This window comes from Biomphalaria glabrata, chromosome 1 (assembly GCF_947242115.1).
Source record: "Biomphalaria glabrata chromosome 1, xgBioGlab47.1, whole genome shotgun sequence".
NCBI lineage: Eukaryota > Metazoa > Mollusca > Gastropoda > Planorbidae > Biomphalaria > Biomphalaria glabrata.
In genome coordinates this window covers 51016094-51040131 of record NC_074711.1, presented here as the reverse complement: position 1 = coordinate 51040131, position 24038 = coordinate 51016094, and the positions used below count along the sequence as shown (strand labels likewise).

The following is a 24038-nucleotide window of genomic DNA, read 5'->3' as shown; positions in this document are numbered from 1 at the left end:
TCTCTTGAAACTTGATCCTTTGATAGAGAATTGTTTCAAGATTAAAGCTAGCAGCGCATTTTCTTCAAAAGAGATCGAAATAAATCTCGGGTCTCCTGACAAAGCTTAGAGTACAGAGTATCTGAAACGCTTCCCAGAAGTGCAATGAAGACCAGCTCAGAAATGCACATGATAAGCTTTGGTGGAGAGCAATTTCAAAAGACAGCGGGAACCAAGGAAGTCTAGTGAAAAGCGCAGAAGATAGCTCCGTCTATTCTAAGGCATTGTGGGAAAATTTCTATCACATCTGCCTCCTCATAGGCACTTGCGATTCTGCAAAATCTTTCATCTTGACGACTTTCGCATTTATCCTTCAAAATAGATGTCGATTAATGCAATGGTTTTCCTTTCTCCAGCACAAGGCAGACAAGTTCCCCCAGATGAAAGTACGGTTGGGAATGACAGCAGTGTACGAGCACAGACATGGAGTGAATAGCGTTGGTTGTACGGCACGCTCAAAGCACTGGTTCCGTGAAGACAAAGATTAGAATTAGACGTTTTAAGCTCATTGGTTTAGTATTGACCTACATGCTACGATCGTTAATTTGTTCCAGACATAGCCCACTTTATAAATAATGGAACTAGAAAAAGGTAATGTAGCGGTACAAACAGGGAGAACTGACAATGTGGTTAGAAAGTATTCTGTAGGTAAGCATTTACAAATATATATTCACTGCGAACAGCTCATCTAATTATAGATCACGAGTTCTGCTCTAAGCTCTACAGCTTAAAACAACCAGTGAATCCCCGAAACCACTGACAGACTGACACATACTGATAACCTAAATAAAACAAAACAACTGCCCACGAGACACATCCTTTATTGGAAGAAATCACAGACATAAATTACAGTTGTCAAAATTAGTTAAAAATTAAAAAAAAACAAAAACATGATGAAAGCACACAAGTGATGAGTAGTTCATGATGTGAAGAGAACAAATGTGTTGAACTGCTCCAGTTTATTTGTGTCTCTACAAAACCAAAGAATAGATTGCAGTTCAACTCCATTCTAAAACGTTACACTCATAGTTGACAACAAAGGTTCAAAGTGGTAAGAAGGTGTCAATGATCTATGGAGTTAGAACTGAGTTGTAAAGGACTGTGAGACATGGAATGTTTCTTATGTTGACACTGAACTTAATTCGCTCTAATAAAGGCTATCACATTAACAGTACAATTTATTGCACAGCCTGGTAGTAGCCTTTTATTAGAGGCTAATTAGCACAATGGTTATTTCTTTTTTTGGCAATTACCAAAGTCAGGCCAGGTTATTTCTGAAATATAATGGCTGAAAATCGCTCAAAGACTTCATGTATGACTTAGATCTAATGGTGATTGCCCACAACAACAAAACCTGGCACATATTAACCAACATATAGCATAAGAAGCTAATTTACAAGCAAATGATACATTGTATTATGTCCCTATCAAACTGGGAACAAAGACAAACTTAGGGTAAGCCGTTCTCATTAAAACAAAAGAAACATAATCATTATAGACATTAACAGTTCAATACTTTGTTATTTTTGTGAATACAATTTAAATATATCAAAGTTTGTAGAAATGTCCACCTCTAACTAGAATATATCAAAGTTTGTAGAAATGTCCACCTCTAACTAGAATGTATCAAAGTTTGTAGAAATGTCCACCTCTAACTAGAATGCAATCTATTGGCCACACACTAGTCAATGTGTCAATAGTCAAGAGATCAAACAAGTTATTTACTTCACAAGTTCTATGGTGGTTTTTTATGTTTCTATTTCCCTGTATGTCAGTGGTTCATTGAAAGTCATTTTTTTTTTTATATTTTGAAGCAAAAACAGTTATTACTGTAAATAAACACTTCAAATCATAGCTGAATTTTTCTTTTTAAAAAAATGAAAATATGTATACAAGTAAAAGAAAAAAAAAATATGGGTAATCTAATTTTGGAATTCTTTAATTATCAAAAGGAAACCTTTACTGGATTTACAATGTCAATGCAAGTTTCTGCATAGCATTGAAGTAACATCTGTAATTTATAAGATAAGATAAAAAAAATTAAAATGTGACATTAAAGTATTATTCTGGAACATTCTGTACAACAAAATTCAAACTACACAAGTCCTACCAACGTAATCATTTTATCCACAAAACGAGCACAAAATGTCTTCCCCTCCTAGTCCATGTGTATTTGTGTCCTAGTCATATATCTCATGAACTTCTCAGGAATCACTTCATTTGTTGAATATCTCTTATATATGTAGTGATTACACAGCTTCATAGAAAGTGGCATTAAATAAGACTTTGTGACTGGGTTCCATACACCCATAAATAAATACAAATATGATCAATTAAGATCCTGAACTTTTTTGTTTCATTGTACTTCATGAGTCAACAAAATATTAAGTGCCAAATCTCTGTCTTGAACATATTGTTTATGTCAACAATATAAATATATTTATAGAGAAATACAAAATAATACTCATGTAAAAATAACAACAAAAATATTGAAACATATAAAATATTCAAAGTTAAAGAAAAGTTCTACTTTTTGGTTGCTATTTTATTCATTGTTACATATCCAAAGGCCCTAAATCTAAACAAATTCTAATAAGAATTCAATCAACAAGGCCTTAAGTTTAACAACCTACTAGAATTATGTTTGTTAAGATCCTAAACCAAAATATCAACTAATAGAGATGCTTTTCTCAAGATCCTAAGTCTAAAATTAATTCTACTAGAGCTACATATCCTAAGTCTAAAATTAATTCTACTAGAGCTACATATCCTAAGTCTAAAATTAATTCTTATAGAGCTACATATCCTAAGTCTAAAATTAATTCTTATAGAGCTACATATCCTAAGTCTAAAATTAATTCTTATAGAGCTACATATCCTAAGTCTAAAATTAATTCTACTGGAGCTACATATCCTAAGTCTAAAATTAATTCTACTAGAGCTACATATCCTAAGTCTAAAATTAATTCTACTAGAGCTACATATCCTAAGTCTAAAATTAATTCTTATAGAGCTACATATCATAAGTCTAAAATTAATTCTACTAGAGCTACATATCCTAAGTCTAAAATTAATTCTACTAGCGCCTTACCTCCCAAGATTCTAAGGCTTAACTTAATGATCAACTCGAAGTAAAGGAAACATTCATGTATGTACAGAATATAAATGGTAAAAAGTTGTTCACTGTACAATATTAAGTCAAATGTTTTAAACATCATACAATACAAATTAGTGCATTAATAGAATCTGAATAGAAGAAATACAGAAATGATTATTAATAACTCATTTCTTTGTAAGCAAACAAACATTAATATAAGTATCAACCAAACATTAATATAAGTATCAACCAAACATTAATATAAGTATCAACCAAACACTACCAAAATCAAAGGCTTATAATTTGAACTAACTTTACTAGTGTTCTAATATTTCAACAACAAAAAATCCATCTTTTAGAGTAAGGCACAGTAGAGAAGACCTTGTTTCATCTTTAGCTAATCAGACTTTTAGGATATATTAGAATTTAGCTAATCAGACAATATATATAATCAATAGCAATATATATCTTTAAATTTTTAACAAAATAGAGATTGAATTTTATCTACAAAACCAAACCATCCAGCAGATTTAGGAAGACTTTTGTTATTGTTTGATGTTGCATTACTAGACAATTGAAAGAGTAATGCTGCCAAAGTAATTGGCAATTTGTTTTAAAAAGATTTTTAGACAAAGACATTTTTTCAATGACTCAAAGCTGTAGAGTCATGTTGTAAACAAAAACTAAAAGAAAAATATCTGAGCATGTCATAGCATTAAAATTGTATTTACAGTCTGGAATTACTTACTACCCTAAAACAATACCATTTACTTCAAGCAAAGACTAGAGGTTTTTGTATGTCTTAGTATTGAGTCTTAGTATTGTTCCTTATTCTGCTATTCTGAAAATTTGTAAAAATAAAAAATTCAGGCACTTAGTACCCCAAAAAAATCTTGACCATTATTTTCTTGATTGTAGCTTTATCAACATTTTTTAACATGTACCCAAAATGAATAAAATATATCTAGGTAATTTTTCAGTACAAACACATGGCAGGTTTATGCATCGAATCTTTGGTATGGGGCTTCATCTTTGACCAAACCTGAAATGATGAAAAAATTTGGTTTATTCTAAAATACAATAAACAAAAATATATTTGTAGCACTTTAAAAAAATATGGATTCATATTAACATCAAAAAGTTTGTAGCAGCTGTATTATATTTATTTATATTTGTATAAAAATATACATTTAAATGTATACAAATCTATAATATCTTTCTTTTTCTCTCTTATATATGTTACCGGCAAAGTGCGAAATGCAGGAATTCTATAGAATTTCCTACTTTACCTTGGCATTCTATAGAATGACTAGTTCTGCATCATGCAAAGTAAAAAATGTTTTATTTAGAAAGAAAAAAAAACACACTTAAACAACAGGATTTCTTAAGACTAAAAATAAATTTTTAGGTCCATGTCTATACCCTATGCTAAGTGCAGTTTCAATTTTCAAAAAATCAAATAATTCTTGAAATCAACGAATCATTACTAGAAATAGTAATATTCATAAGTAAATATAAGACTGTTTCATTTCTTCTAGCTAGACTACAATGATGCTGAAACAATGAGCGGGTAAAACTGTCTACATGCAACAGCAAAAGAGGATCTAAACTCTTAAAAGCTGCGCTTATTATAACATATTTGTTTTAGTTTCTTCTTAAATATAAAATCAATATAATTATGTTTCAATCAGTTGTCTTAATTTATATAATAAAAAGGTACTTTTAAAAATCTGCTGCTAAAGCAAAAAAAAAAAAAGTCCCATCTACCACATGTTCTGTTTGTCATTGAATTTAAAATGAGAAAATACTTTATTATAACTATTTTAAACATCATTTCTTTTTTTTTTCTTTTTGTAAAATAGCCCACTGAGTTAATTAAGATCAAGATGAGTTTATAATAATGGGATATAAGCACTTTTGTGTCTCAGACAAAAAATTAATTGTACTGAAGCCTTGATTAATATAATAAATTAACATGTGTTTTCCACGATCGTCACAACAAAATGTTTTATCCACTTTAAAAATCCATATCTGGTCAAGTAGTTCCTTCTTGGTAGTTTTATTTGCCTTGATTACATAATAGACATACTTTCTTTTTATGTTTCATACAACATAATAAGACAAATCTTTTGTATCAACTTATTCCCAAGTACAATGTAGCTGTACAAAGCATATACACTAAGGCAGTTGTAATTAAACACACTTTAAAGAACAAGATTAAATTATTTAGATTACTAGAAAATAGAAATATTATCTGAGAAATGTATATTCTTAATAAACTAATTTAAATCAACATTTCACACATTGCCTAAAGCAGTTCTAGTCATTCTTTTTCATTAACTGTCTACAGTATATCTATGTTTTTATACCAAAAAAAAAAACAACATTGTTTGAATAATTCTAAAAACACAAAAAAAACATTGTTTGAATAATTCTAAAAACACAAGAATTTTAACTAAACAAAGGAGCCTGGGTGTGGTGTGGGGAATAGAAAAAAAAACTGGAATAGAATAGCTGCCAACATTTAAAGAAATGGTCATTTGAGCATATTTTATAAGACCTATTTTTTTTTTTTCGATTTCTACAATACGGCTTGTCTTTGAGTCCAAAGATTAATGAATAGTGCAGTAGTTCATGTGGATACGCAGCCCAAGCTGTGACCTACATATTTTGCTAAATCCACAGCAGACATTACCATTCTTATCCAGCGATCAATTCTTTTTTTCGACATCTACATCTGTCCTCGGCAGTGGATTTTCTTTTGGTATCAAATGTGTATCCCGCAACCTGCAGTCAAGTGCTCTTTTCTATGTCAGTTAAAGCAACTTGGCATCTAATCTGGTCTTTAAAACATTTCTGTGGGGCACCTCTGTTACATCAACCACCTTTCAGCTCACCAAAAAAGACTGCCTTTGATATATGTTTGAAATTACTATTACAGTATCAATTTACTTTTTTGGTAGCCCCATTAGGTAACCAAATACTGCCTGCTTAGCCTGGTGAAAAATGACCACAGCAGACATTACCATTCTTATCCAGCGATCAATTCTTTTTTTCGACATCTACATCTGTCCTCGGCAGTGGATTTTCTTTTGGTATCGAATGTGTATCCCGCAACCTGCAGTCAAGTGCTCTTTTCTATGTCAGTTAAAGCAACTTGGCATCTAATCTGGTCTTTAAAACATTTCTGTGGGGCACCTCTGTTACATCAATCACCTTTCAGCTCACCAAAAAAGACTGCCTTTGACATATGTTTGTCCACCATCCAAGTTACCTGTCCTGCTCAGCATGACTCTCAGACCATAAAAAGTCCTTCTATCCTATCCAAACTGGCATTTGCAAGAATATCGTTGTTTGTAGTGCAATGTTCATGATAGAGTGCAAGCATCTTTGGTGAAAGTGTTCAAGAAGTCTTAGTTGCTTTCTATATAGTGCCCATGCTTCAGATCCATATAGAAGGGTTGAGAGAACATGAAGCTAATTCAGAATGGATAAGATTGTAGGTGGGCATCCAAGCCTGGTCAAAATCCTCCATAAGCCATCATGACTGACCATGTCAAAAGCTTTGGTGAGATCCACCAAGCTAGTGTATAAGTTTTGAAACAATCCTTTCAAATCTAACACCAAACAAATGACTGTCAAACTTTCTTTGAAATGTATGAGCCAAAAAGTTTAAATCAAGCATGGAACTTTCAGTATGTTGCAAGATGCAAACTATTGTGCTTAAAAAAAAAAATGGTTTCAGTTGCTAAACAGAAAGTTTGAGACCTTCCTGCTGACTACAAAAGTCAATTGTAGAGAAAACTGTTTGGATGGAGTTCAAGAGTTCAACTCAATGTAAAATGTAGACCTCTAGGTTGCATTACAATACAAGGTGGGATAGGTTAAATTTCAAATAGTGAACTCCTCAAATAGTGTACAACACTTCATTGTACCAGAGTAAATGGACAGACCTCAACATTTTATCAAGGAATATATAAAATATGAATAGAGAAAAATCATATGAAAAAGAAGAAGCAATTTTTACTTATGCACTAATATTTTTAAAAAAACAGGACCATATCTAAATAGTTGATACTGTCATAAAAGAGATTTTTAACAATCACAAGGGAGTAAAAAATAAAGTACACATTTATATGTAGCCAACTCTATTATAGTAATTAAACCAAAAAAATCAATAATGAACATTCTAATAAGCTCTAGATTTAAAACAGACTGAAGAAAGTGAATAATTTAAAATTGTCAATGCATGTATCCAATGCTAATTACATGTACTCAGCCTTGATGGGAAGTCTTAAGATAAGATAGATGCTCTTATTTATTGACAGATATGTTGTGGGAAGGTGGAGCAAGGGGAGACTAAGGTTGGAAAGGGAACCAAATGGATTGATTGTACCTGTGCTTTACTTTTTGTCTTGAAAGCCTGAGAGGAATGGGCAGAAAATAATGCTATATACTGTCATTTTTGTCAGCAAATAACTAAATTTAAAATACTGTATTAAATTATTCCCAACAAAATTGTTTTTGTTATTTCTCAACAATGTTTGATTTTTTTTTCCAATTGCATATCACATCCTCCAGATTCAATTGTGTGAAATAGTTATAGGGAAAAGCCACCTTGCCTTTGTGTTGTTTGTTCATATCTCAAAAAAGAAATGTGACATTGAAAATTCAATGTAGCTACTGGTTTAGTTTAAAAAAAAAATGCAACAGTTGGTCTTCTGAAATCATAATTTTTAAAATTAAGTTGGATAAGTAATCACATACATATTGTTGCAATATATTCAGATTCTATCCTAAACACCATTAGACCTATTTCAATTTGTACTAAACACTCTTAAATACTAGTTTTGTATTCCTATAGCAGGGGTGGGCAACCTTTTTGTATCGAGGGCCACATTAAAAAAAGTTTGGGAATGGCGGGCCGCATATATGTATATATCTTAGAAAGATACGCTTGCTAAGTGTGTAGAATGTCTTTTAATTCATATTTACACTGTATTATATTCACGTTTCTTTTTTTTTTGTTTCCACAATCCACGTTGAAAAATTACAACAAAAGTTAGCAGTTTTTGAAACCAATTTTACGATTTTTTTAAATTTCTGTTGTCTTTTTATAGCACAATATCCCCACAAATATACATTTGTACTTATTGTGCAGTATTTTACTTCTTACACTCATGCATAATGTTCTGGAACTGTGAAACTATATTTTTAGTTGTTACCCTTGTGACTGCTGTCAAATTACAGTCAGTCAACATTGACCAGTGATTATACTTGTTAAGTTTCAAAAAAAAAAAAAACGTTTGCTCACTGAATGAGACAATATATGTTCCGGAAGTTAAATGTAGGGACGAGCGAAACCTGCCCTTGTGGAGCATCACCAGAGAATGCTGACCATCTCCTTCAATGGTGCATACTAAATCAAGAACAAGACTCTCCAAAGACTATTTGGAGAACTGCCTGACCTGGAAGCCACTGCGCGGTTCATCTCAGATATAGGATTACTGATCTGAACCATCCAACATGTAAAATGAGAACGAAGAAGAAGAAAAACTGGTGTGCACCCAAATAGTGTGAACAGCAGCAAAGTTTTTTTTAAGTGTGCTTCTGGCACCCATATGACTCCAGTGGTAGTACTGACTGGAGCTTCTCTCTGCTTGGAGTTATGTCCTCTGGAGCTTAATCAGCTTCTACGTCAAATGGTGAGCTGATGGTATTGAAGACTGGTTCTTAACGTCTTAAAATTTGCTTTTATAAATTGCACAATTACGGATTCTTAATAAGTGTTGTACTTTTAATTATTTCACTAAAAATAGTTTCATCTTTCAGCAAAGGAAAATGACAAAAGCTATTTTCTTTTGCTTGCCTGTAGAAATGGGGAAGCCTCGTTTGAAAAGATTTAACATGCATTTGCATTTCATATGTAAACAACCAATTGCAATAGCAATATACAAAACATGAAATCTGTCTTCCACTCTTCATTAGAAATACTGGTAACAAAATCACAGTCAATGTCCTTCAAGTAACATAACAATTTCTTCCTTAAGATTTTATATCTCATTTGCCTTGACCATGCTAAGCTAGCGGATACATTGGATTATTTTGTTGTAAATCGGAACTACCCCTGGTTAACATTCCTACCCCTATTAAGTTTGGTAACTGTAATATTTATGCTTTAATAAAAATTGAATTTTTATGCAGCTTTGTGCAAACTTTCCTGTTTAGAGTTTATGGTTGGGATATTTTTTATTTAAAAAAATATTTTTTTTCTCAGTCAAAGATCGAGCTCCATCAGTTGTTACACTTGCCATCTTGTTCCAACACTCAGAGATTGTGTCTTGAATCGGGTGTATTAATGTATAGCGTATAAGCATAATCTTCGTTTACTTAAAACTTTTATAATGAGACAGTTTCAATAATTTATATAGATATTATTTTTAATATTTACATTTTTATATGTATATACTGTGGGCACACCTGATTTCTATAGGTGTCGGCGGGCCGCATAAAACACTTCGGCAGGCCGCATGTGGCCCGTGGGCCGTAATTTGCACACCCCTGTCCTATAGCAATGATGTCCAACCTATTATAAGACTTTGGGCCATTCAAATGTCTGACATCCGTGATGAGTGCCACAGCACAGAAAAGTAGAAAAAAGAAAAGAAACTGACTTGAAACCATTTTATTAGAGACCTGTGGATCTAGTAGACGTTCTCAATATCGGGCTGCATAAAAGAGACAAAGTCGGAGCACTAAATCTTATGCTCATATGTCATACGATTAGCCAATGCTTCTCAGAAATTTAAACATTTTTAAGAATGTCTGACTTTCTTAGTCAATAAGTTCCAGTTGGATTTTCGAAAAAGAAAATCGTGAAAATACACAGATGATTCTTTCAAAGCCCCTGAATTTGGATACTTCATTCTTTTTGGGAAAGACGAATTTAACTGCAGATCATAGTCTAGAGTGGCACAGGTGGAGTGGGTGCACTTTGTCTGCCTGCTGAATGAAGAGTTGCAGTTTTGTTTGGAAGGCATTTATGTCAGCATAAGCATTAACTTGTCTTTCCTTTGTATGTTGAGTTTATTCATATGTGACATAAGGTCGCATTAATCGCTAAATTTCACAAGCACTAGGGGTCTTTCAGTTGAAGCGATTGCTTGAAATTCTCCATAATAAATATTTCAATTTCATGTTTAAAATAAAAATAATAAAGATATATAGATGGTCTTCTGCTATTTCAAAATTGCTGTTTTTACAGCAAATAAATACCAATAGTGGACTTGTCAGCAGCAATAGTGGACTTGTCAGCGACACTAGTGGACTTATCAGCGGCAATTGATAACATTTCAAAATCTACTGCTTTTGTCTCTTTAATTATTAATCAAGATTTACTCATAGGCTGACGGCTTCAACTACTCATCAGGATGCATTGCCTCCACCACAGTTAGAAAACATTTTTTGGGGGGCAATCTTGCCCTTGCTGCCCAATTATTTTCTTGTCTTTCTTTGGTAAATGTTTTTGTCAATCTTCCAATCTTAAGACCGAAGTTTCTAAACTCAGTCACCTTTATTCATAAATAGCACAGCACCAAAAGAACACAACCCAAAATGCAGAAATGATACCCTGTTTCACAAACCTATGATGTCAAAAGCAAGGTCAGCTCTAAACAGGATAGGAAATGTCTACAAACTAAACATAACTGTCAACTCATATTGCTAATAACATAAATATTGTTTTCTTATCCCTCCCCCCACCCCAAAAAAAAAGGAATAAAATGAACCTAAGAAAGATTGAGAGTGCAACATAGGGAAAGACAGATTTTCTTTTTTGAATTTCTATACTTTTGTGTCTAAGTTATGGGCACCCCTAAACTACAGTAGAAACTACTTTTTAAAAAGGTGTAAATTTAGCCCAAGTTACACAGCAACTCAATTGCTAAAAGCTAAAAAAGGTAAGCTGTGACCTTCAAGGTTACTTTTGTATTATATACATTGTATTGTATTGCGATGAATAGTTTATTATATACTTAATTGTATTATACTAAAAAAGTGATATTATTTTTAGTGGCCCCCGAAAGGGGAAGGGAAAAGACGCTATTAGTTTTGAACGAAATGTCTGTCTGTCCGTCCCATTTAGATCTTGTATACTACAAAAGATATTGAAAATCCGACATCACAATATTTTAGACTATTCAAAGTTCTGATGCAACAGCTACTTTTTTTTTTCTGAAAGCGAAAAATCTAATTTTTAAAATCAGTTATGCAAGCAGTTTTTTAAAGAGAAAAAGCTAATTAGTATGCAATATAAGTTAGACCTAATTTAAAACGAATAATAATCTTGTAAATGTAATTTTTGTGAACTTTTTTTTTAATTGCGGAATTTTTTTATATTTTTTTTTGAGGATTTGATTTAGAGATTGAGCCTTTTCAAAACAATTAGATCAATTATAAGACATCAGTTAGGTCAGGGGAGGCGCGGTGGCTGAGCGCTAAAGCACTTGGCTTCCGAACCGGGGGTCCCGGGTTCGAATCCTGGTGAAGACTGGGATTTTCAGCTTTGGAATCTTTGGGCGCCTCTGAGTCCACTCAGCTCTAATGGGTACCTGACATAAGTTGGGGAAAAGTAAAGGCGGTTGGTCGTTGTGCTGGCTACATGACACCCTCGTTAACCGTAGGCCACAAAAACAGATGAACTTTACATCATCTGCCCTATAGACCACAAGGTCTGAAAGGGTAACTAGTTAGGCCAGGTTCACATCTAACTTTACATTCACTTTCACCTATCCTTTGATCTGCGGGATCGTTGGGGCACTACACAAGATCTGTTAACCTTCTTTCTCCATTCTTATCTCTCATTTGTCTTTGATATAATTTCATTCAGATGTTCTTTCTGAAAATATTGAAGCCTGCTTGGGTGGACCACTTCGGGGGCCGATTTTGAGTTTGTGTTTCCACACAAACTGTCTTTCGTAACCTTGTTAGAAATATATTAATATTTCTATTGCCAAAGTTTATTGCCCTATACAGTAATATGTTTCCACCTACTGCAAATCTATAGACTTACTTCTTTCAAAATTACTATTACAGTATCAATTTACTTTTTTAGTAGCCCCATTAGGTAACCAAATACTGCCTGCTTAGCCAGGTGAAAAATGACCAAACAAAAGTGGTGAACTGTGCTAAATGAAGACAGCCACTAGAAATCTAACTCTGTCATGTTTATCTTTCACAACATAATTGCAATGGGTAAACATAATCTTCCAAAAAAAAAAAAAAAGCATCCAATTTGAACTCCAGAGGTAACAAAAGATCACAAGCAACACTTTCAAATCTTGAAATTGTCAAATGGTTTTGAAATTGGATTTCAGCCAAAGCATAGTTGAAATAAAACTATGACTAATACTGCTTTATTGACCCTTATAGGACATTTGTTGTGATTTCAGGGACTCTTTTCTCAAATAAAAACAAAAACAGACATATAAATAGAACAGACACAACATTCAGAAGTTAATCGAGTGACTGACTACACACAAACGTCTTGATTCTTTTCACACTCCCTAGTCAATAAGTAGCACTGATACAGTCTGACCAAGTAAGGAATGAATGAGTTTTTCTTCCATTCGGTTCCAGTCTTGATGGACAGAAGTTGCACACATCACGACAACTTGAGACAGTTAAAATGGAGCGGGTGGCAGTTGTTTATTAAGATTTTTCCGACTTTGGGGATACATTTTTGTTTTAAAAGTTCATTTAAATAAGAACGAGAAATACTGCTCACTAGTTTTGTCAATACATGGCCTAAGAGTTGCAAAGGTAATTTAAAGAGACACCTAGAATTTGCCAATTAAGCCTTTTTTTTTATTGTAAATCATGATATGGGCAAAATACTTTTGAATGGAAGTAGTTGGCAGCTATGATCCAGTAATTAATTCTTTTACTTGTAAGCTCATAATGTATAAAATGCTAGTATAAATGTCATAGTCACAAAAAACTGTAATTTTGTAATTTAAAAAAATGTGTAGCATTAACATTTTTTTTAAAAATCCTACCATATTTTCTACGAATTTCATCAAGGCGACCTTTTCGCTCTGCTCGACGCTCATCTTGTTTAGCTTTCCTCTCCATTTTTTGTGACTCAAATTTGGCTTCCTCTCGCTCCAATCTGAATTTTGTAATAAAATATTGAATCATTTAACTAGCTGTAAGATTGTTTTAGTGATTTTATAGTCACAATAAAAGAGTCTAAATTTATGAGATAATTACATTTGTTTACACAGAAACTCTACATGATGATTTTATTTAGTCATTAAATCTAACGTATCATTTTATTTCAACATGAAATCTAAGTGATAATTTTATTAAGACAGTAAATTATTTAGACAGTAAATCTAAATGATGATTTTATTTCATCAGGTTTCAATCAAGACTTACTTCTGTTTGTTGTTTCCTCGACAGCAGCAACAATAGATACATGTGCAGGTAATTGTCAGAATGATCACACCTCCAATTACTCCCATGGAAATTATCAGAGCCTCAAAATTGACTGCAAAAAAAAAATATTTAAATACATATACATACAAATACATATACATACAAATATATATAAATACATATAAATACAAGGTTCCCGGTCATTTCATCCCCTGGTTATTTCATTCTCTAATCCATCAAATAATTGTAAAAGTATGAAATTAACAATATTTGATATATTTATTTTTATTTACATGACAAAAAGAATTACACATTAATAAATAAGAATACAATATAATGTCATCAAAAATCTAAAAATTTAGCATCTATAGATATAGAGCTAATGTAAAAATTGTTTTTGAGTGTTAATTGAAATCAATAAGACTATTGATCCATTGATTCGTATTGCTGTAAATCATTTGTAATTTCTAGGCCAGAGTTACATATTTCTTGATGTCTGCGTTTATAAGAATAAACAAAATGTTAGATCAGGGTTTGAAATGGCATGATCAAATTCAAGAAATTACGATTGACAAATAAAGATAAAGTGAAAGATGGCCGTTAGGAGATAATTTATCAGCGGCATGATATGTAATTATTCTCATCTCTCAAAAGATTCCCACTATTTTCACCACACCTCTGCCTTTGATGATAAATTATCAATGCAGAGTGGCATGATCATAATTATTCTAATCGTACTTCTATCTCTCAAAAGATTTTCCCTACTTCCACCACACCTTGGCCTTTGATCATTACATCACGCAATATGCACAAGATAATATTGAGATCCCTACAACAAACAGAAACATTATAACTAAATACAAACCCTGCATAACAATATGTCTACTTATTGAAATATATTCTTTCATTTCTCCACAAGTCTGAAGAGAGTAGGGGGAGCACTATAAACACTGTAATAACATGTCCAAAATATCAAATAGTATTCTAAATAAGCATATTTATATCTTAGATGAAATGAGTGCTTAAAGGCAAATCATTAACAACATAATTATACAATGACTACAAAAAAATATTTAATTGGGGATGAATTGACCGGGGATGAAATGACAGGTCACCAAATACAAATATGTACAAATACATGCATACAAACACATACTTACAAATAAATATACACCGTGGAGAAAAATAAGGTGAGCACACTATTTTTTTTCATTAATTTAGTAGTTACTATAGATTTTTATCTTTTAACAGTGGAATATGTCAAGGTGAAAATACCCTGTGGGTGCAGTTGTTCATTGAACCAATGAGATATCAACAACATAGAAACCCTTTCTTAGTCAGTTCAAATATTTAAGAATGTGAATGCTTCTTTTATCCACTCTTTGACTTACTATGTAAGTCTCTGCTTTGAATGCTCTCAAGTAGTAAATAACTCAAATTACACATTCTGGCAAGAAGTTGATTTCAAAAAGAGATGTTTAATTGTGAAATTTAGATTAAGTAAAGAAATGATAGGTCCCTTGTCAACAGTTTGGAAAACTCACACAATGTTAATTTTCTTGTGCTTGTTTAGTGAAACACAGATCAGACATTAAATAAATAGTTAATTATTTTTTTATTTAAATGACAAAAAAGGTTAACTAGCCATGTAAGAAATTAAACAAGGAATGTTTTTTATGTACCAGTAAATTTGTATAAAATACAATGATGGTTTCAAGTAGCTTGAAAACTAATCTACTCACCCCAGCAGACACCCCATCTAGCATTGGACAAGGAGCAGAGAGAGCTAGGGGGCAGAACTTTTCCAACTGGGTACAGCATACATTCATCATTACTGTAGCAGTAGAGACACTGCAATTATTTAAAAAAAATGTTTTAGTATTTTTCATAATGTATTAAATAGTAGATAAACCAACAAAGTCATGCATATGTTTGTACTTAATCTATTATAGTTTAATTACAAACATTATTTTGTTGTTTTATTTTGTTTATCTAGTTAATATTAAACCAAAAAAAAATTAAATGTTCATTTCTGAGTTTTCTGAACTCCTTGTTTCAAATTCCTAAATGTTGAAACATACAAGCATATTAACAGGCAAAATAAACTTTTACAAATTTATAGATTTTAGATTATTGCACATAGTAAGATCTTAGGAGTTCATTAACCTCAATGACATCTGCCAATATCCCATTTGCCCCCTTTTTTTTTAGGGAGGAAGTTTTATATAATAGACACAGGGCTGGATTTAAGTATGTGGAGACCCCTACACTTTTTCAAAAGCGTTAGTAAAATTAAGATCCACTTAAGTTTCACTTATGAATAATAATAAACTTAAATCTAATAGCATGTCATATATAATGTGTATATTTTTTAGTTTGTGGAGGGCAAGCAGGCTCTTGGTAGACACACTGACGTAAATCAGGAGCTACTTTTACAAATATGAACATGCTACAGGCTGACATTTCTTCATCCCGAGTGTTTCCAGCCATAACTTGGTAAGATTTAAAGTGTTGGTGGTAAAAATGAGAAAAAAACAGTAGAAAAAAACAGCCTTAAAGACCAGTTGAAATTCAAAATATTTTTTATCTCTTTTGTGGAGGACCCAAGGCAGTAGCTTTTTATCACTAGCAGTTATTCCTATTTCTATTTATAGCTAATGGCTATTAAATACCTTAGCATTGGAAACACAATCACTGCAAGATCCATTGTGCTTGCTACATTCTAAAATAACAAACAAAAATCTGTATTTTAGAAGAGAAATGAACAAAAAGTACAAAACCAATTGATTCTAAGAAGATTTGTTTCAAATATTTACTGTTTACATCTATCCAGTACATTACCTTGCTCTGGTGTCAGGGTAGTTGAAATGTGAGAGCTTGTTGTAGTTGAGAATGTTGAGGTCCTGGTTGTTTGTGGGCTTGATGTAGAACTACCATTTAGTGCAAACACAGCAGTAACAACAGCTAGCCCAAGTAGTACGTACAGTGATGAGTTCATCCTGCTTGCTAGAATTAATACAAGTGACTACTTGATGTCTCACTTTTGTTTCTGTAATGAAGTAACAACAGTAAAATTAACCTAAAGCTGAAGATATAAACTAAACTTTACTAGTACAGTCCATTGCACAAGTTACAAGTTACATTAATACAAGTGACTACTTGATGTCTCACTTTTGTTTCTGTAATGAAGTAACAACAGTAAAATTAACCTAAAGCTGAAGATGTAAACTAAACTTTACTAGTACAGTCCATTTAGTCTAATTAGGTCAGATAATGATGTGATCATTCTGATCCTAAAAACAAGCTGGCTCATTCATACTTACAAGTACTACAAAATAATTGCTTATGAACTATATAAATAAACAAAAAATTTCAAGCACATATTCTGAAATGATTTACAAATCAAAGTCTTATTTCCATTCTAAACAAAATACCAGTGCAAAGCTTGAAATTTCTTTTTCAAGCTATTTCTGGGACCCTGCATTGTTGCTTACAACAACTTAATAGGGTATAAAACACCACATTTCTAGTCTACCAACGCTATTATGGTGTGGTGTTAGATTTTAAGAAATCTAAATGGAGTAAGCACAGTGTTCCCAGCGACAAGATCGTTTAGTCTTGTATTCCATCTTGGACATTGGACAAAGTCTCTGGTGTAAAGTAGCACTGGCCTGTGGCCATTTGCATCGATTGACTACACACATTTACCCATATATCCCCACCACACCAAAGATTTAACAATACAATATCTGAAGTGCTTATCGCAAAATGACGGGAAAATATTGATAAAATTTAAAATATTTATTCTGCTAATACAGTGCTTTGGTCTATCGATCTCAAGCCTGACCAAAAACCGGCCTGCTCTGGCACCTGGATACCGGCAGTTTGAAAACACCAAACAAGTTGATCATTAAACATCCGTCCTTCAATTTTGCCTACTGTAGAGGTAAGTGATATGGGTCTGTAGTTGTTCTTGAAGATTAAAAAAAACATCACTTAACAATTGTTAAAAGAGTTGATTTACTGTTGGTGTTATGACATGCCCCAGTAACATTATCCACAAAACAAATATTTTGCCAAAACTGCTTGATTTTTTGCAGAGACAAATGTGAAAACTACATAGAAGGATACAGACTTTCAGAAATTGAAAGCATCGACGAAGACAGAGATCCAATTGTTGTTGAGATTGATGAAACAAAATACATTCATTGGAAATACCAAGAGGTCAGTGGAGAGAAGGCCACTTGGTCTTTGGAGGTGTTGTGTGTTGAAATACATTCATTGGAAATACCAAGAGGTCAGTGGACCTCCTTCTTCCCTAGTGCTATTAGAGCATGGAATGGGTTGCCTGAGCTAGCCAGGAAAACCAGTGACTTGGCTGAATTTAAGTCACTAGTTAATATGCATGACTAAATGCATGACGCGTAGGGCGTAATCATCTTCTTTTTTGAAGTAACGTCTGTATTATATAAGATAAGATAAGATAAGGCCACTTGGTGTTTGGAGGTGTTGTTGTTGAAAGACTTTTCAAAAAATGTTTTCTAGTTGAAGTGCTTAATTGCACTGCAGCAACTTTAACACAAGCTATAACACTTGACAACACATTTGGATGGAACCGACATAATATGATATAATATTGGCTGCTTATGCTAATGTAGCAAATATAAAAATGGAGTCTACAGTCATTCTGAAGAAAAACATCAAGACAACTTCATATACCCAAATGACAACGATACACACAAAACACACACAACTTAGAGAATCTATGGATGAGACATTATTAATTAACATGCATGACTAGATTGACACAAATGAAATTTTGAAATGCTTAGGATGTCTTCTTTTTTTGACTGAAGTACCAATCTACAATCTAGTCTCACCTACTCAGCCTACTGACCAAGGCCTAGCCAGCCTAGGCTTTAAAAAATCTAGTCACTAAGTCAACTAAGTGGCACTAAGTGTCTAAGCCTAGTCAGGCTAGTCACTCACTGACTAGTGTCATACAATCATACTATTACTTCTAAGTAGTAATACTACTAGATCTAGTAAATAAATACTATATATATATATATTATATATATATATATATATATATATAACTATAGTATAATAGTATTACTCTAGACCTAGACTCTAGTCAAGTCTCTACTACTCTCTAGATCTAGTTATTTAGTATTAGTTTAGTAGTATCTACCATTTTTTATATCTTATCTAGAGTCAATAGAGTAGAGTATTAAATTTAAAATAGATCTAGATCTAAATCATTATCAGTAAATCTTAATTATTCTTAATCTAGTCAATCTAGCTAGATCGTAGATCTTAAATCTTATGTCTTATCTTTATTATAATTATAATGATAATCTTATGCTCTAGTTAACTCTAGTTACTATAGTAGCTTCTTATATTAGGCACAGCTCATCGAATTCTCCTTTAAGAAACACGTCGCTTTTTTTGTTTATAATTAATTTGTTTTTATGTTTGGAGCTAAAAACGACGTTTCGGGACAGTGCATGTCCAATTTTAGATAAGTTCCTGTATTTTTGTTCCGCTTTTCCAAAGCAGATGGCAGTTTTTTAGATTCTCGGTAACCAAGTATGTAAAGCTATTGTTTTAACCTCCCCCGCAATTCATACCCATATAAGGGATGAAGGCTATATTATGAGCCTGTTTGATCGTAGGCTGGTGGATCTATGAAAATAAGCTTCCAAACATCTTTAGAAAGACATTCCAATCACATTCATACTGTTAGCTGTTAAATAAAATTAAAAAAGGAGGCAAAATCGTAATAAGAAATATTATTGGGATTAATTAATCTATGATTTTTTTCAATAAATAAATGGTGACCTAGATCGAGATATCTAGAATATATAATTTATGAATGAAAGAAAAAGTGCGGGCTGCTAATTTGAAGCAAGAGACCATGCCCACTGCAGGTGATCACGCCAGGTGAGCGCTGGTGGTGAGGAGAGGTATACACTAAGCGTGTAGTGTCACAACCTATCATACAGGCAGTGGAGGGAAGGGGGAGAGAGTCATGAAAAGAATTATAAGCATCTATGGGAGGGAGGGGATGTTAAGGTGTAACAAAATGAACATCCAAATTATAAAAAGAAGAGGGTCCTTGGATGGGAATTAAAAGAAAGAGACAGAGAATACATGTAGCCTAGTTGAAAATATCATGTTTATTAAATTATATATATATATAATAATTAATGTATAGATCTATAATTATATAGATTTATTTCTGTCTGTTTCTACACATAGATTATATAGGTAGGCATATATATATATATATATATATATATATATATTCTACTATTACTATAAATTATAATATACTATTCTAGACTCTACTACTGCTACTATTAGAGTCTCTAGTTAGTACTCTACTAGAGTCCTAGACTCTAGAGTACTCTAGACCTAGTAGTCTAGTAATAATAATACTTTTTAATACTTTTACTTATTATTATTATTTATTATTAAAATTATATATTTGAAGAGTCAGAGTCATTTCATTATTATCATTATGATTAGTTAGATCTACAATTGAATTAGTGATTAGTATGATTAGTTAGAGTCGAGATTAAATGTAGATCTTGACCTAGATATATATTTTTTTCTAGATGATCTAGGTCTATTTCAGTTTAAGCATAAAAAAGGGCGTGTATTTAATTTATATTCATTAACTTGCCTGGGAAAGTAGTGTTTTTATTTAATCTATATCTAGATCAGAGTAGTCTTGATCTATCAATATCAGCTTCCGTTTTGTCTAGTTACTATTTTTACAATGCAACGTCACTTCCTTATTGATTCTTTAATGATTTAATGCTTCAAACATATAGGTCTGTGGCTTCAAACATATTCCCGGCAGGTTGGGAATAGACAACAAAATACAACATTAAGACGTTCTAATAAATTAAACTGTAAAATTAAAAGATGTTCAACTAATATTTATTGACCAGTGTTTCACAAACTGCAATGTGTTCAGCGGAACCCCAGTGTTCCGCGAAGGCTGAATATGTGTTCCACGAACTAGTAGGCTATCGCGTGAATTAATCTGTGTAAAACAAATAATTAGCAAAGTGTTCCGCTAAATACTTAGAATGTGCGAATAGTGTTTGGGAAACACTGTTATAGCCAATAGCTATCTGATATCCATACTACGCTTCGGTTGAAATAGTTGTATATGTTTATATAGTCTAGATTTAACAGCCCTAATTACAATCAAAACTCTTTCATGTAATGGGCGTAGCCAGGATTTTTTTCGGGGGGTGGCAAAAAAATGTGCGTGCGTGCGTGTGTACATAATTAATCTTAATTACATTCTGACCCTTCATTCTTTCGGAAGACGTTTATTGTACCCTAAAATAGGTTCTTCCTGGAGTTAGTGGAAAAATTGTAGACTCCCCGCCATTGCTAGCAAGGGGGTCTGGGAGAGCGCTGTGAGCTCCCCCAGCGCGGGGCGGATCCCCGCTGCCAAGCACTATTTCCGGTATTGAAAACCAACAAAATGCAAATTTTGAGGTATCTACAGTGCATTATTCTACTATTAAAAATTTTATTTTAAAAACCTTATGTGCTATTCGTACTGACTTAATTAGATCCTCCCGCGTCGTTCGGCGCATTGGGCGGCAAGCTGCTTCCACAAAAATCTGTCACTGGCAATGTCTGAAGCCTCTTCCCACCTGCTCTAAAGACCTCCATGAAAATGTGGCGCCAAGTTGTACTAGGATATCCTTGTTTGCGATTTCCTCGTAATGGCCACCATGTCATCGCAACTCTTAAATATGCGTTATTTATTTTGTAGGAGAACATGTCCCGCAAACCTTATGCGACGCGCTGTCACAACCTTACTAAGGGGTCGACTGCCGATTCGGCATAGGATTTCCTTGATTGAGACCTGATCTCTATAACTGACTCCTAAAATCCGTCTTAGCCATCTTTGTTGAGCCACATTTAGTCTTTTTCAATTTCGCAGATGACTTTTCACTGCACTTTATTTATGGAGCCCAGCCACTGGTAGAAATGTGTAACCTCTCTTGGCTGCGCCCTTGGAATTAGGTGATTGTAGTTTGCTTTAGATTTTATATCGAAAAGGGAAGTTTTATAATCAAAATAATTTTTTGGGGGATTTAAACGAATAAATCTGTGGAGTTTATTTTTAAATTCAAAACCCCCTTAGCTACGCTCATAGTGACTAGTTTGCTTTAAAATAAAATTGAAGAGAGGTTTTCTACCTTAAAACTCTCTGTATGGGGATATTTAAACTCAAAACCATCTGGAGGGGTTTTAAGCTTTAAAAAAGCAATCTGGAGGAGGGGTTTAAACTATAAAAAAAAAAAAACTTGGCTAGGCTACGCTCATAGAATTTTGATTGTGTAATATGTTGTTTTTTTTTATTTGAAGGGTTATTTTTTTTAGCTTCAAACCCGCCGAAGGGAGGTTTGAACTCAAAACCCCTTGGACTATGCTCATAGATTTTTAACTGTGTAGTTTGCATTTTTTGTAGAATGAAGAGGGTTTTTTTTTTTTAGCTTTAAATCCCGCTGAAAGGGGGGGGGGGGTTAAACTAAAAACTCCCTTTGGCTATGATCGTAGCATTTTGAGTGTGTAATTGCTTTTTTGTTTATATTGAAGATGTATTTTTTAGCTTCAAACCCCGCTGAAGGGGGGTGTGGCGAGGTTTTCAATATTTTAAATGGTTATTGGTTCGTTTACTCTAGGGGAAGTAATTTTGAGTTTTCCCCGCTCACATAAGTAAATTTTGAACAGGCACACTATATACGAGCAACAATTAGAACAAATGAACAGACTATATGTTGAAAATAAAAACAATTTAATTTAACAACAACAATATAACTACTAGCTTGGGTAGTGTGTTAACAATGATTTTGATGGATTAATTTCATCATTGATTGCATATAAAGGAGTGGATAAGTGTTTCTATTTTTATTTCTTATCTTTCTTTGATGGTCGGTTGGCCGCTGGACTCGTCTGGTAGATGCAGGAAGGACTCGGAGCTGAATCTTCTTGTAGATAGATGAGGCTTGACTCGAAGAGGAATACGTCTGCAGCGAAAGGGGGGAAGGGTATTCTCAGGGCCGTAGTTAGTGGGCAATAGATGTTGGGCAGCAGACAGCTGGAGTATGGAACTGGGCAGTTTACGCTGGGCAGTAGGTGCTGATCACTGGGCAAGCATCTGGGCACTGGACCGTAGGCAATGTGTAGTGGGCACTGAGCTTTAGGCCGTTTGCAGTGGGCATTACTGAGATTCCTTCTCGCTAACAGAGAGGGACGGGTGGGGGGAGTTCTGGCGTTGTCGGCTCAGTTTTGGTGACGCTGCAGATCCAGTCGAAGCTGACGATCTAACAGGTGTAGACAGTGCAGATCTAGTGGTGAAAAGACTGCACGTCTAGTGTGCGTACTATTGCACCACCAATAACAACCAGGCACGGTTGTTAAAACTATAGGCGGCTTTACGAGGGAAACTAAGTTCCAGCCTTGCCTATTAAATACAGAAATCTGTCTGGCGGGTGTGAGCGTCTGTTATGTGTTCAAGTCCACTCTTATATAGATTGGGACTTGAACTCATTAGCATAGCCACTAGTGCCGGATCCAATGGATTCGGGGTATTTTGAATTTTATTTTAAAATAACTTTCATGCTTGACCAAATGGGATTAAAGCTCCTAAATTCCCAATTTACCCTCGTCCAGTAGAATCGAACTTTGAATTTTTATTAAGCTAACCAAAGGGGCCCTATCTAAACTTGTGATCAGGTCAGGAGTTACTAAGATGGCAATTTGTAAAGTTATCTATTCCCTAGTAACTACTTGGACGGGAAAATGTCACTACCTGACTCTATTGTTGAGCGGACGTTATTCTTTTTATGGGCAGATGTGTCCTGCCTGTGGAGAATGGGATGATGCAGATATCAATCTCGCTGCCCAGTTCGCTGGACTCAGGGAGGGGGGTAGTTAGGTGGATGAAGGTCATCCTGGATGAGTTTTATCACTTTATAACACCTGGTCAAGTTGGTCAAGGGATGGGTAATAAAAAGAAAAAAAATCCTAGTAGCAAAACTTTTCTCTCGAACGTTTTAAAGCACAAATGAAACTTGTATATGCAAGCGTTTACGTATCGTCACTAGGGGGTTAAACTCAAATCCTTTGGCTACGCTCATAGAATTTAAAGTGTGTAATTTGCTTTATTATATTGAAGAGGTGGTTTTTAGCTCTAAACCCCATGGAGGGGATTTTTAAACACAAAACCCCTCTTGGCTACGCTCATAGAATCTGGTGACTGATGTATGGATAGTCTTATATTGAAGAGGGGTTTTATCGTAAATTTCGGAAGGGGTTTTAAAATCAAAATCTTTCTTATCTATGCTTTTGGAATTTGGGGATAGTCGTTTGCATTTTTTGTTGGTTTTGTTTTATAGAAGAGGGGAATTAGACTGCAAAACCC

At 33.6% G+C, this 24038-nt stretch overlaps 1 protein-coding gene across 2 annotated transcripts; it reads right to left on the bottom strand.

The window, feature by feature from the left end:
* Window positions 1-844: 844 nt before the first annotated feature.
* On the bottom strand, window positions 845-20375 carry LOC106065888 (pituitary tumor-transforming gene 1 protein-interacting protein-like). 2 transcript variants are annotated; one of them, XM_056042380.1, is made up of 8 exons: window positions 20265-20375; window positions 16415-16622; window positions 16246-16295; window positions 15316-15424; window positions 13574-13685; window positions 13192-13304; window positions 7533-7559; window positions 845-4178 (listed from the first exon to the last, which is right to left on the bottom strand). In XM_056042380.1, exons 2-7 carry the CDS (start codon window positions 16569-16571, stop codon window positions 7540-7542), a joined length of 561 nt encoding a protein of 186 aa, XP_055898355.1. In that variant the 5' UTR covers window positions 16572-16622; window positions 20265-20375; the 3' UTR covers window positions 845-4178; window positions 7533-7539. The 2 variants fall into 2 exon arrangements, with proteins under 2 accessions (XP_055898355.1, XP_055898348.1); XM_056042373.1 differs by lacking the exon at window positions 7533-7559 and having other exon boundaries at window positions 20265-20374.
* Window positions 20376-24038: the final 3663 nt, after the last annotated feature.